Source organism: Triturus cristatus, chromosome 5_2 (assembly GCF_964204655.1).
Source record: "Triturus cristatus chromosome 5_2, aTriCri1.1, whole genome shotgun sequence".
In the NCBI taxonomy this organism is placed as follows: Eukaryota; Metazoa; Chordata; class Amphibia; order Caudata; family Salamandridae; genus Triturus; species Triturus cristatus.
Window position 1 is genome coordinate 469,116,160 of NC_140588.1, and position 13,494 is coordinate 469,129,653.

General features: G+C 44.9%; 1 protein-coding gene across 3 annotated transcripts in view; it reads right to left on the bottom strand.

Annotated features, from left to right (window-relative positions):
• MED1 (mediator complex subunit 1) overlaps positions 1-13,494 on the bottom strand; it is a 555,355-nt gene that overhangs the window by 317,092 nt on the left and 224,769 nt on the right. For all 3 annotated transcript variants that reach the window (XM_085606628.1, XM_085606627.1, XM_085606629.1), the window contains one exon: positions 13,036-13,090. In XM_085606628.1, coding sequence (XP_085462754.1) covers positions 13,036-13,090 — 55 coding nt within the window. The remainder of the gene's footprint in view (positions 1-13,035; positions 13,091-13,494) is intronic.

The window sequence follows — 13,494 nt, forward strand, 5'->3', positions numbered from 1 at the left end:
GGAGGGAGACAGAGGAACGGAGGGAGAAACACAGAAGGAGGAAGGGAGAGGGAGGCAGATGGAGGGAGGGAGGGAGAGAAAGGGAGAGAGAGGGAGGCAGAGAGAGGGAGGCAGAGAGGGAGGGAGGCAGAGGGAGGGAGGGAGACAGAGGGAGGGAGACAGAGGGAGATAAAGGGAGACAGAGAGGGAGGGAGGGAGACAGACAGAGGGAGGCAGAGGGAGGCAGAGGCAGAGAGGGAGGCAGAGAGGGAGGCAGAGAGGGAGGCAGAGAGGGAGGCAGAGAGGGAGGCAGAGAGGGAGGCAGAGAGGGTGGCAGAGAGGGTGGCAGAGAGGGTGGCAGAGAGGGTGGCAGAGAGGGTGGCAGAGAGGGTGGCAGAGAGGGAGACAGAGAGGGAGACAGAGAGGGAGACAGAGAGGGAGACAGAGAGGCAGACAGAGAGGCAGACAGAGAGGCAGACAGAGAGGCAGACAGAGAGGCAGACAGAGAGGCAGACAGAGAGGCAGACAGAGAGGCAGACAGAGAGAGAGACAGAGAGAGAGACAGAGTGACAGAGAGACAGAGAGATGTGTGTATGCCGGGTCTGGTGGCTCAGTGGACAAAGGTGTCTGCTGCAGGGACCTTTGTTCAACCTCATGGTCACAATTATTTTTTGCTTTAGCCCCGCCCCTCCCCCTCTGACCCCGCCCCCAACGGTGTGGCCCTCGGCCACAAACCACACTGTAAATTTGGCCCCGAGAGAAAGTTTATGAGTACCCATGCTCTAAATCATTGGATCAGTTGGTCCTGAAATAAGGACGAAGAAAGGGGAATTCGAGCTGGTGCCTCATCGTGTCACCAGTGATGTGACAATGCTGAAGCTGCCATATCATATCACACTGGAGTACCATGACCCTTCACCCTGCAAAGTCCTCTCTGACCAGAAATAAGCATGGTACAAGTTCAGTTGCTGCTTATAGTAGGAAACCGATAGTCTAAGAAACGGGACATGTGCTACATGACCTGGCAACAAAGAGGCTTTTCTGTCTAATGTCCAGTGCCAATTTATTCTGACCTGACTGCTTCTATAAGTATCTGCCCGAAGTGAGAGCACAAGAATGAAACTGACGGATGGGCAACTACCCTCCTTCCTTTAACATGCGGTGCCTCATTTGTAAAACTGTAAGTGCCGGTGCTCAAAACCCTGCTCAGAAGCATTCAGCTGGTGCAATTGAATTCTGTGCACTAAATACCAAGGCTGCATAGTCTTAAATCCACCTAATTTGTTATTTTTTTATATATATGTTTTTATTGAATTTTCAACTTATACCAGGTAGTTTCCATACATAGATGTCATTGCATAAACGTAGCATGTGTCATGGAACATACAGTACATATCATAGGTACAGCATTGATTACTGAAACAGGCGTAGGGTGACCAACTGGCATTGGTGCAAATTCAGGACGGTGAGTGTCAAAATTCAGGACAAAGGGTCAAAATTCAGGACAAAACTTCAGGACAATAGGTAAGTTTTACAGACACATCAGAGGAGGTCGTGCAATAGTATATAAGTAAGCCCAGCCATATCCAAACATATTCAACCATTTGCAAACCTATTCATCGTGTATCCTTCCAGCTATCATTTCACTCATCCATCCCTTCAACCTTTCACTCATCCATCCACTCTTCTACCCATCCATCCATTCACTCATCCATCCAGCCATTTACCCTTTCACCTAACCAGCCATCCTTTCACTTACTCATCCATCCACCCAGTCACTCATCCTTCCACCCATCCACCCTTTCAGTCATCCATCCATCCTCCCTTTCTCTCTCCATCGACCCTTTCACTTAGCCATCCTTCCTTCCTTCCATCCATCCATCCATCCACCCACCCACCCATCCACTCATCCACTCATGAATCCATCCATTGACCCTATCACTCATCCATCCTTTCTCTCATCCATTTATCCTTTCACTCACTCATCCATCCTTACATCCAACCTTTCACTCATCCGTCCATCCATTCACCCTTGCACTTATCAATTCATCAATCCATCCATCATTTCACTCATCCATCCACCCACTCACTCATCAACCACCTTTTCACTCATCCATCCTTCCACTCACTCATCAATCCATACATCCTCTATCATTATCCATCTATTCAATCTTTCATTCATCCATTCACCCTTTCAGTAATTCATCCAGCCATCCAACCATCCCTTCACTTACTCACTCGCTCACCTTTTCATATTCATTTTGAGCTGAGCCTTTTTGGAGGAGAGGCCCATCAGGAACTTCACCCTCGCTGCAGGAGCCATTCCACGACTGGGACGGGAGCCACCCAGGGCGGAGACAGGATTCACCACAGGGGAGGACAGGAGCCATCACAGGCGGGGGGGGGGCACAGGAGCAGTATTCTAGTATCATCTTGGTCTCTTCCAGGGTGGGGTAAGGCTCCTCACCCCCTCCTGGAACAGACAACGAGACGACAGGCTCTCTTTCTAAAATGTTAGTTTAGCCACCCCCACTGTGATGTACAGTTCTTAAAAGGAGATACTCATACATGCCAACATTTCAGAAGAGCAAAGTGGGAGATTCTTTTTAAAAAATCGGGAGAATGGGGCCTTGAATCGGGTTACTGTCATGTATGGGCCTTGGAAGTGTGCTGCTGCAGGATCGGACATTTGAAACGCAAATGCACGTTTTTTTCCTACGTTTCAGAAGCATGGAGCGCAATGGCAGGCAGAGAGAAGGTGATGCAAGTGTTCTGCACTCACTGGCCTGGCAGGTTGCTGGCAGTGCATATACCACCCACCCCCATTTGTGTGGCAGCCAAGGCACACACACAGCCGCCCCCAGTACTTCACAGGTCTTTAAAAGACCATTTGCTTGTTAATGGGGCTTTGTTGGTTTTTCACCCCTTCTAGAGCCCCTGCATCGCCACTGACTATTGCTGGAAGAATTAGCACGTTACACAATACCAAACCCCCTGTCTGCTGAAACCCCGAGGAATCGGGTTTTTGCTTGCAGGAACCGGGAGGCGGGAGACTAGCCTTGAAATCGGTAGTCTCCCGCCTGAATCGGGAGGGTTGGCATGCCTGGATACTCCAAGAGAACTGATTTAACGGATTGTCCTCCATACTTTGTTAATCAGTGTGGGTGCGATTTTGCCATTCCTTTATTTTATTACATTATAGACTGCATGTTTGAAGAACTGAGGTTTGCTTACAATTTAGTAACAGGAATTAAGCTCTGTGAAGAGAACCACGTGCTGCCCCCGTGTAATCAGGGCCGGTTCTATGATGTTTGGGGCCCTGGGCAGAAAGGGAATGTGTGAGGCCCCTCTAAATTGCAGCGACATGACGCATTCAGGGCTGTTTGAATCTGAATAGATGCCCCTGCTCCTGAAGCTGCAGCCCCTCCCTCTCAGTCACCTTCAAGCACCTCTTAACAGCTCATCAAGGGCTGAAGGTGTGAGGGTTGCCATCCCGCTGTGCCTCTCCAATGCTGCTGGTATCTGAGCTTTGGTACTGCATGGGAGTCTGTTACACCCGACCTCAGCAGCATCGGAGTCAAGAGGGGAGGTGGGTGGAAGCTGTGCCGGCTTTAGGGTGGTGCGACCGGTGCCCGGTTCAAATTACGGACAAATGGCATCCGTTAAAGAATCCTTCACGGACAACGGACAGACGGCCGAAATTACGGACTGTCCGTGAAATTTACGGACGGTTGGTCACCCTAAACGGGCGCTTACAAAATGTAAAAGGCTTTGTATGCATATACTGTACAACTATGGTTGTGAATACGCCCGTGTTTCTTCCCTGGTTCCACAGTTCATAGTGTGTGTTAGCGCTATGGTATACTGCTGCTCCTGGTCTCGTGGTGTAGGGTGGCGGGCGATAACGGTATAGGGACAACTCAAACCATAACAGGTTCTATATAACAGGCTCAGTTCCCTTCCAGCGGCACCGTTTAAAATGCTACATCTGTTATTGTCTATGACCACTGTTTGTGTATTCATTCGCTATTCGGCACTGTTTGAGATGCATACATGTATACCACCTACTGCGGCCAATCTGGGAATCCTGTTAGATTATTTCTGTTGTGTTTTAAATCCACCTCATGCCTCTAATTCACTACCAGACACTCACAGCTCCTTGCTCTCTCGCTTGTTGGCTCCTGCTTGCACCTTATGTAGCGGATTTTCTACATTTGTCTCCCTCGTTCTTTCTGCGTTTTTCCCTCTGTTGCTTGAGGTAAATGCCTGAGCCGAAAAAGTAAGTGCCGCTCCCCAAAAATAATTGTCGTTGCCGCCCCCCCCCCCCTGCCAAACACCGGCTCAAATTAAGCACTGTTCACCAAGCTACATCTATTCTCAGGTGATGGGATGATTTAGTCGACCCTTTCAGGGGCGGAAAGCTTGCAAAAGGTCTGTACTGCCACACGTCTCTCTCCTGTGTGATACAAGAATAGTTCCTTCTCCCGCCATAAGATAGAGCGATTCACCTGGTTGTTGTCCATTAGCAATGCATACCCATTATTAGAAATATCAAAATATTATCATGGAACGTCAATGGTCTCCGAAATTTAAAGGAGTCAATAATGGATTCTCCTAAAGCAACAAAACAATCAAAAGAACTGGCATATGTCGAGAGGTTACGTAGGAAGAAGCGTGAGAAGGTATTGGAATCCCATCTTTAAATTGAGGTTTGACTCAAACACAACTTCTTAATGCAGACTTAAGCCCAATGCTCATTTAATTAAAAGAGATATCATGAATCCAACTACTGGGGTTGGGAAGGAGAAATGCCTTATAAGTGGGCAATTTCAATTAAACAAACTGTTCAGATCACGAATGGTTGAAAGTGGGAGAAAAAACACGGTAGAGGATGTTCAGGTATGATGTCAACAGATCAGTCGCAGTTAGTGCGAGGTGATCTAATGCAACCTAAAGAATACATCTACAGTGGGTGAAACAGAGGAGTTAAATGGCAACCCAGCTTGCCTAGCATTTAATTGAACTTATCAGAAAGAGCTTTGGGCTATTTAATGCAAATATGGAAATAGCAACTCCGTAGACGTTCCGAGCTTTCACATCCTCAATTGGTCACACAAAGACCATACAATTGATATGCTTCCTCAGATCCAATTTGCATTGGAAAAATCTTTTTACATCATAAAGAAAGTTAATCAAGCCTCAATCTTCAACCAACTCAGACACAATGTGGAATCTCCACTTGTTTGCTGGAAGAGACTGAGGAGGTCACAGAAAAAAAGGTATTGGCCTCTCCCAAAAACCTTGGTATTTTAGTGTGTAATATTTATAAAACATACCAGAGACCTGATGGTTTGAAGAGAGAAGATAAATGTCTTGTGCTTTAAGCAACGAGTTCTCCAGTGCCTGAAGCATTTTTTTGAGATTTAGAGATACAAATTATTTTATAATTTCGCTAAATGCCAGATTTCATTATTTGAGGCCTTGATACGTTTTAGCCCGATTCATACGCATCCCTACTCGCGAATGAGCAATATCTTTCCATGTGGGTGGGCCTGGTGTGCCAGAAATACTTAAAAATGAAATGAGTTAGCCTCTGCACCGGGTCATCTTTAATTACTCAGGAAATCCAATCTATGAGTGAGATAATTCCATGTACCCTGGTGGATCTGAGCATATAGAACAAGTTCAACCTAATTTACTTATCAGAAAAACTTGAATTTTTTCAAAGATTATATTTTCTTGTAAAATTCTGCACCAGAGAAAAAAAAACACAATAAAATGAATTCCAGATACAAAGCATAAGTGAGAAATCCCAAGCTGCTGTGGCCGGTAATCGACTATCCAGGAAGAAAAAACGTCTTCCCCATGGGCATCCAAGGTCTATTGAAGCATCAAATTCACTAATACACATCACAATGCCAGCTTAATAGAAGAAAAATCAATTTTTACCCCTGCACACATTATATGACCCCACATCCCTAAAATGAATAAGTTTGCATGCCTTCATGTTATAGAAAAGTTTTCACTTTAGTGTGCAGTATTGAGCAACGTTTTTGCAGTGCATGGGGACTACATAATCACGCTCATGGACGAATGTTATGGATGTGGTTCGCGGTGTCGCTACTGGTCCCTTGATAAGGTATGGGAACCTGATTGAATGGTGTTGCATTTACACTACACCACCCTCGGTCACATATATCCATATCCACAAAATCCAAATGTATCGTAACTCTGGGGAGGCTCTACCATTGAGCCACTTTAAAATACTCTTGTGGAATGTAAACGGATTGGGAGGTAAAATCAAACGAGGAACTGTCCTACAATATCTGAAGCGCAGGCCCAGGATGTGGTCCTGCTACAGGAAACCCGTATACAAGGGACCACATACTGCGCTCATAATAGATGTGGTTATAAATTGGTGGCACATGCGGGCTATGCCAGGGGATCAAGGGGTGTGGGTGTTCTCCTGCGTGACTCATTTCCCATCCACATTCAGACAGTTACACAAGATGCACTGGGTAAATTTGTGACTGTGTCCAGTTGTTGGGAGGCAGATTTCTCAACAAAACGTCACTCTATGTGCCACCCAGACTTCACTTAATGACAATGGCTGACTTCGGCATGCACCTATTGAATCTACCAAGTGCGACTTGCTATTGGGGAGGGGAGGGAAAGACTGTAATGCTGCTCTTAATGGGGAAGTGGATAGAAAACCACCCAGGCAGGGTGACACCTCGGGTCAGTTATTGGCTGACTTCTTGAGGGCCATGGGTCTGATAGATATTTGGAGAGTACATTATCCCTCTTCCCTGCAGGATACCTTTCTCTCAGGGGTACACTGGAGTCTATCCAGGATCGACTGAATTCTCTGCAAGGCAGATCACCTCCCCATGTTTGGACAGGTTATCCATCTTCCGAGGGGAATCTCGGATCATTCTCCGCAAGTGACGAGTTATGGGGGTTCTCCCCCCATTGCACGCTATGAGATGGCTCTTAACCCCTGGTATCTCATGGTGCCGGCAATCAAGGAGAAACTTACAAAGGAGACCACTGACTATTTCAAGGATAACGACGGATCAGTAGATTTAGATACAGTGCTGTGGGAGGCATACAAGAGGGTGATGCATGGAGGGGGATTTCAGCGATCCCTGGACACAAATGAAAAAGAAAGCAACTGCTGGAGGACGAGATTAGCCAATTGGAGTGGGATTTCGTAACAAACGCTCCAGATACTAAACACAGGCTGCTTATGAAGCAAAATGCATAACAAGATATCGCCGAGGACACAGCTAAAGTCCAGCACAGCGCAACCCAACACTCCATATATGATGTTGGTGATAAGGCGAGCAAATTATTAGCCTGGCTAGACAGGCACTAAAAGGTTAATACATGGGTGTCTGCGATCAAGGGCCAAGATAACACGTGGCTACATAATAGTGCCGAGATCGCAGAGGCATTCGCTGACAATTTTAAACAGATTTATGCATCCACAGGGGCCTCCACGTATGTAGAAGCACAGGAACTTCTGACCACCATTAAATGACTGGTTCTTGAGCCACAAGACGTCGAGGATCTAGACTCTATTTTAACCACTGAGGAGGTAGTCAAAGCAGTCGGGGCGCTTCAGTCTGGAAAGACCGTGGGTCCTAGTGGCCTCCCAATTGACCTTTATAAAGCAAATGCATCCACCATTGGCCCATATCTTATAAGAATATACGACGAATGTGTGACTACAGGTATCCTGCCCAGGACACAGAGAATAGCCAATATTGTAGTTATATTAAAAGCAGGAACCCCCCTAGAGTGCTGCGGCTCGTATAGGCCCATTTCCCTCCTAGACCTGGAAGTCGAAATACTCGCTAAGATTTTGGCGAGACACAAGTCTCCCCTGCTATGCAAGCTGATCCACCCAGATCAACCTGGTTTTATGCCTGGCAGGAACACCGCCCTTAACTTACAACACCTTCACGGTGTCATGGGTAGGGTGGCGCCGATTAGGGAAGACGTAGTGATCATGTCTCTGGATGCTAAGATGGCATTTGACATGATCGAATGGCCGTTTTTATTTGCCGTGTTCAAATGATTTGGGTTTGGAAAGAGATTTCCATCCTGGGTACGGCTCCTTTACTCAGAACCTCTGGCCCGAGTCATAGTAAATGGCAAGAGATTGAAAACGTTCATACTGGAGAAAGGAACCAGACAGGGCTGTCCACTTTCTCCTTTAATTTTTGCACTTGCCCTTGAGTCCCTGGCAATCTGGATTGAGGGTGACCCCCTCATCAGAGGCCTGAACTGGACGATAGAGTGGGAGGATATAATCTCCCTCTATGCCGATGATATCTTGTTTTATTTTGCCAGACCCTATTTCTCCATACACCGGACATTGCACATATTCACTCTTTTCCAAAAGTACTCAGGATATACTATTAACTGGGACAACTCGATGTTGTATGTCCTGTGTGGGAGCTGCCCCACCTTGCCCAGAGATTGTGCGGCTAGAACCGTTACTGAGGGATTTCAATACCTTGGGATATACGTCTGACCCTGCTGCATTTTAGGAGCACAATTTAGCTCCTCCTGTGTCATTTCCGTTAAGGTGTTCAAACATCGGAAGACATTGCCCCTCATGCTGTTTGGTAGGGTCGCCTTGTATACAATGATGGCACTTCCCCCCGCTTTGTTTATGCCTTGCAAAACATACCGTATTTGGTTTCAGCTCATAATTTCCACTCAATTCAGTCAGAAGTGCACTCATTACTTTGTAACAGTGGTGCTCCTCGTATAGCATTGACTAAACTAATGAAGAGCTGGTATGATGAAGGAATAGCCCTGCCAGTACTTCAAAGTTACTATTGGGCCTATCAACTAATGGTTACCAATCACTGGTTGCACCAGCCCATAATAGATCCAGCCTATAGGATGGACAGGTACAATATGACCCCTGGCAATTACCGTAGAGCAATTTATGGGGGCACACAGAACACATCACATCACACCCCAACCTCCACCACAGTTACCTTATGGCATACGGCTACGACAGTTCTGGAGTGGAAAACCAGGATCACACAAGTCACCACTTTGCTGGAAACAGACCGGTTGGGGACATTGGCAAAACACCCAGGGTTTGACAAGTGGGACTCAATAGGACTTTCCAAAGTCAGAGATATGTGGGTAGGGAGGAAGGCGATACCTTTTGGTGACCTCTAACACGACTACGAACTGAATACTAGGGAAACCTTAGATATCCGCCGTTCCAAAATGCACTACATTGGGCACTTATTCAACAAAGTCAGCACTGATTGTGAAAAGTGAAAAAGGGGAGGATTTCTAACATCAACTTTTTTACAGCAACATCTAGACCACTGATCAACTACTTGGGCAACACTGTGGGTAAATATTTGTCTGTACAGTTAGTGGAAAAAAAATACATCTTCTAGCTGTGTCTTGCGATTACATTCTGTGGCATTAGTTATAGGAAAGACATTGTTTTCCAGGTCTCCTGGTTTGGCCTCCTGAGTGAAATATCGGAGAACCACTAAAACGGGGAGTAAATCCTTTGCCACCACTTAGTACCTGTACTAAAAAGGTGGCAATTGCCACCTCTTCTAGTAGACCATCCAGTATCTTAGCACCTGAAAATGTCAATCTCCTGTAAATTTCCTAAAAGTAGCCACTGGATGGAGATGAAGACAATGTTTTTGTCTTTAGTTATAATAAGCTACCTGGTAAACCCATTTATCAGTCATTTGGATTCTATAGCAGCGTAACTTCTAGGTGGCTGGCAGACTTCAGCCAGCCAGCTTAACATAATGGGCCAAATGGAATCCACCACCTACCAACCGTTGCTGCAGACTTAACTATGAAAAATAATTACATGGAAGTATGTGCTACATTTACTGTAAATGACCTGGAAAAATAACGTAGCAATACAACACTAGCAGAGCTAACAATGAAGGCATAAAACGGAAGCAACTTCCTTTAACATTTTAAGGCACTTGAACTATGTTGGGACCCATCACAAAGGTAAGTTGCACTTGTGAATCATTTACACATGTAATTTTCTCTTACACCTTTGAGTAACTTTACCATTTTTGACTATTCACTAAATCAGGGAGTAAAGTAACTCAAAAGTGTAGTCTTCCACGTCTCCGCCTCCTGACAAAAAGAAACAGTAGTAACTCCAGCAACACACACGGAAAATCATGGATACTACATCACCCTCCCACAGAAAATAATGGGGACAGGGACTTAAAATAAACCAATTAGGAACAAATGTTAAATGTAATTATTTAAAAATGTTCAAATGTAAAATAAATGTAATTTAATGAACACGTCTAAAAATATTCTTTAATCATAAAATATTCCAACACCTTTTTTCAATGTATAAATTAATGTAATAAGAAAAAATAGAAACTGCATTTAATTAGTTCTATACATAACTCGATAATTAATAATGCCTGATAAAAATCTGTTTTTACTTCAGGTGAGAATTTATTTGTTGATTGAAATTCCAGAAAAATAATTTTTATTTAATATGAATTTAAATCATTGAAGATTTCATTCAAAATTAAGTTTAGTTTCTAGTAATTTTTGGTTCTACATTTTAAATAAGTATATTTAAATACATATGTACAATTCATTTACATTGATATTTAACCTAAAAGTATTTTAAGTGAAATTAGGAGGCTGAAAGCTTTAATGACTCATACCTAGACATGAATGTATTTGCAGGTTTTGAAGAGTTGCATGACCGTTTGTCTCTCCATAGCTCGGCAATCAAGCAGAAGGTTACCAAAGGTACAAGAATGTCAAGAACGAGCAGAGATACCCTGTAACGGAGCAAGACCCACCGAGGAGGACCCCCTCAGAACAATGAAGGTGATCAATATCTTTTCCCCTCTTCTCTCCCGCCAGCAGCCGGAGTGGAATTCCTCGGGACTACAGATATCGGTACCTGGCAACAAAAATGAACACCGCTCCTTTAAGTGGGAAGGCCTATCGCTCGACCCAGCCCCTACCAGTGACGACGAAGAGGGATGGGCTGAAATACCCGGAACTGCACTAACCGAGTTGTGCGTTGACACCGGAGGACGAGAAGGCGAGAGTAGAGCGGAGGAAGGAGCAGCAGTGCAGGAAGGCGGTCGGAAAGAAGAAAAGAAGCGGACGGGTTTTCGAGGAGAAGGCGAGACATCGAAGCCAGGAGGCCAACAACCCCGTGAGCCGCCCAGCCACGTTCCTGGAGGAGCGTGGTTCTCTCAGGTTCGAGAGCGCTTCACGGGCTGGGCGGGGAGTAAGGGGCACCGCTCGTGATAGCATAAGGGAACCTCAGAGACGTGATAACCTTGGGATATCCCGGTAATACCCCCTCCCGAGCACCACCCCTCACCAAGAGTTTCATTTGTACAGCACTGAGTGATCCCTCACCCCCTTCCCGCTTACAGTTTGCGGAACGATAACAGGTCACTGACACGGGAACCCTTTCTTTTTTCTCTTTCCGGGGAGTATCGGCACCACATCACCATCCGGAACTAGACAGCTCAAACTGGAAGACTACCTGGAAGGAGGAGGCCACCCCGAAGGAAGGAACCCCGAGACACAGAAGAAGACATTCCCTTACCCTATTACCGACCACCGCCTGTACGACGACGTGTACATAAACCAATAAAATCCCTTGAAGCAAAACAACGGTCTCCAGTGGTACCTACCCGCTCACACACCCTGGATAGGATTTTGAATAATATTTGAATTATGGTATATCGCAACTTGAGACCATAGGTTTAATCGTGTATTGATCTGGTAAGAAATACTTGTAGAGTAGCTCATGTGCAACCAGATCAACCAGCTTAGCATCAGGTGCTTGAGTTTTTGAGTGAAGTACTAGCGAAATGTCGTCAGGCCCGCAAGTGTAAATTACACAGACGAGGATTTGGTTTGGCAAGTTGGCACATACCTACACAAGAGTCTGACTTTTAAGTGCCTCAACTTAGTTATCAGAATGGTATCATTTATTCTCTTAAGTGCAAAAGGATTGTGATGGAGATTCCCTATTGGGGTGGTCATTTGGGGTCCACTGTTCAGAATAGATGTTAATAATTATTTGTGCCTCGTTGTGTTTGTCTAATCTTTGGCAGTGATGGCGGTATTTTGATATTCCTAATGGCAGGTCTCTTATGTCCTCTTAGTGATTTGTAGAGATGTGACCCCATAGTCACTAGCTCTGTATTTCCTTAAGTACTCAAAATTCAAAATAAGCTTTATTCGGTTGGGACATACAACCATAAAAGCACAATATATAGCACATGACATACTAAAATACCATGATACAGATCCACATACAATATTAAAAACACATACAGTTATCATTTTACAGTATCCGACAGACTGTGGTTAGCTTCTCTTAAAATAAACAGTAAGCACAGAATAGCATGGCATATTTACATTAAGGGGAACCATCGGGGCTTTTCAATGTCCGGTGTATAATGCATAAGTTAAAGCAAAACTCCAGATGTAAACAGTGGACTTATAGCAGCGTAACCTGATTTTGATAGCGAAGGATCAACTCGCAAAGGCTTAAAAAGTACTAAAGCTAAAGTGCAAAATGCAAATGCTAGAGTGCAAAGTACAGGAGCAATAGAACTGGCCCTAACTTAATGAAGGATAAAGGTGCACGTTAGAACAGCATACTCTTTCTTAACTTAATTGCACTTAAAATAAATGTAGCAGTATAAAAACATACATCAGGGTCATTGCATGCAAAAAGTAGGGTCAAAGCAGCATTGATGGTATTTGTTTCATACTTTGTAAACAAGGGTTTGAGATAGACAATCCTTAAAGGCAGAAAAAGATCACATAAAAATAGAAAGTGCAAAGTGCTTTGTTTTGTGGACCCGTCACAGGGACAAGGGATAACTGGGTGCTGGTTCATCACAGGAAACGCAACCAAATGGTTAGTACCCAGTTATAAGATGTACATCTACTGTATAAACCCTACCCTCCAAAAAATGTAAAATTATCTGTCTTTATCACCCAGCGATATAAAAAATTAATGAAATTTACCCTTTTTGCTTTGACAGCAGTTCTATTCGATTCACCATGGTGGACAAAGATCTAACTGAAAACAAAAAACAACAATTATTTCTCAAGTGATGACATTTTCTTTACAGTATTTACACCAAAGAATGTGGTTTATTACTGCAGTAGAGTACCCTATACAACACATGGGGTCCTATTACGAGTCTGGCGGTCCAAGGACTGCCAGACTTGTGGTGGCACAGCAGTGGCGGTCTTGCGATCGCCCCATTATGACCCTAGTGGTTGTGCTGCCTTGAGACCACCGACTTTGTTAGGGACCACCTGGCGGTTGTGCTGCGGTCCAGAGGCACATATATACCTAGCGGGACGGCAGCGGTCCCGCCAAGCATATGAAGACTTTCATCCCCGCCACTATTTTCATGGTGGTCTTTCCTCCATGAAAACAGTGGAGGTGAGGAAAGAAAGGGGGCCTTATAGGGGCCC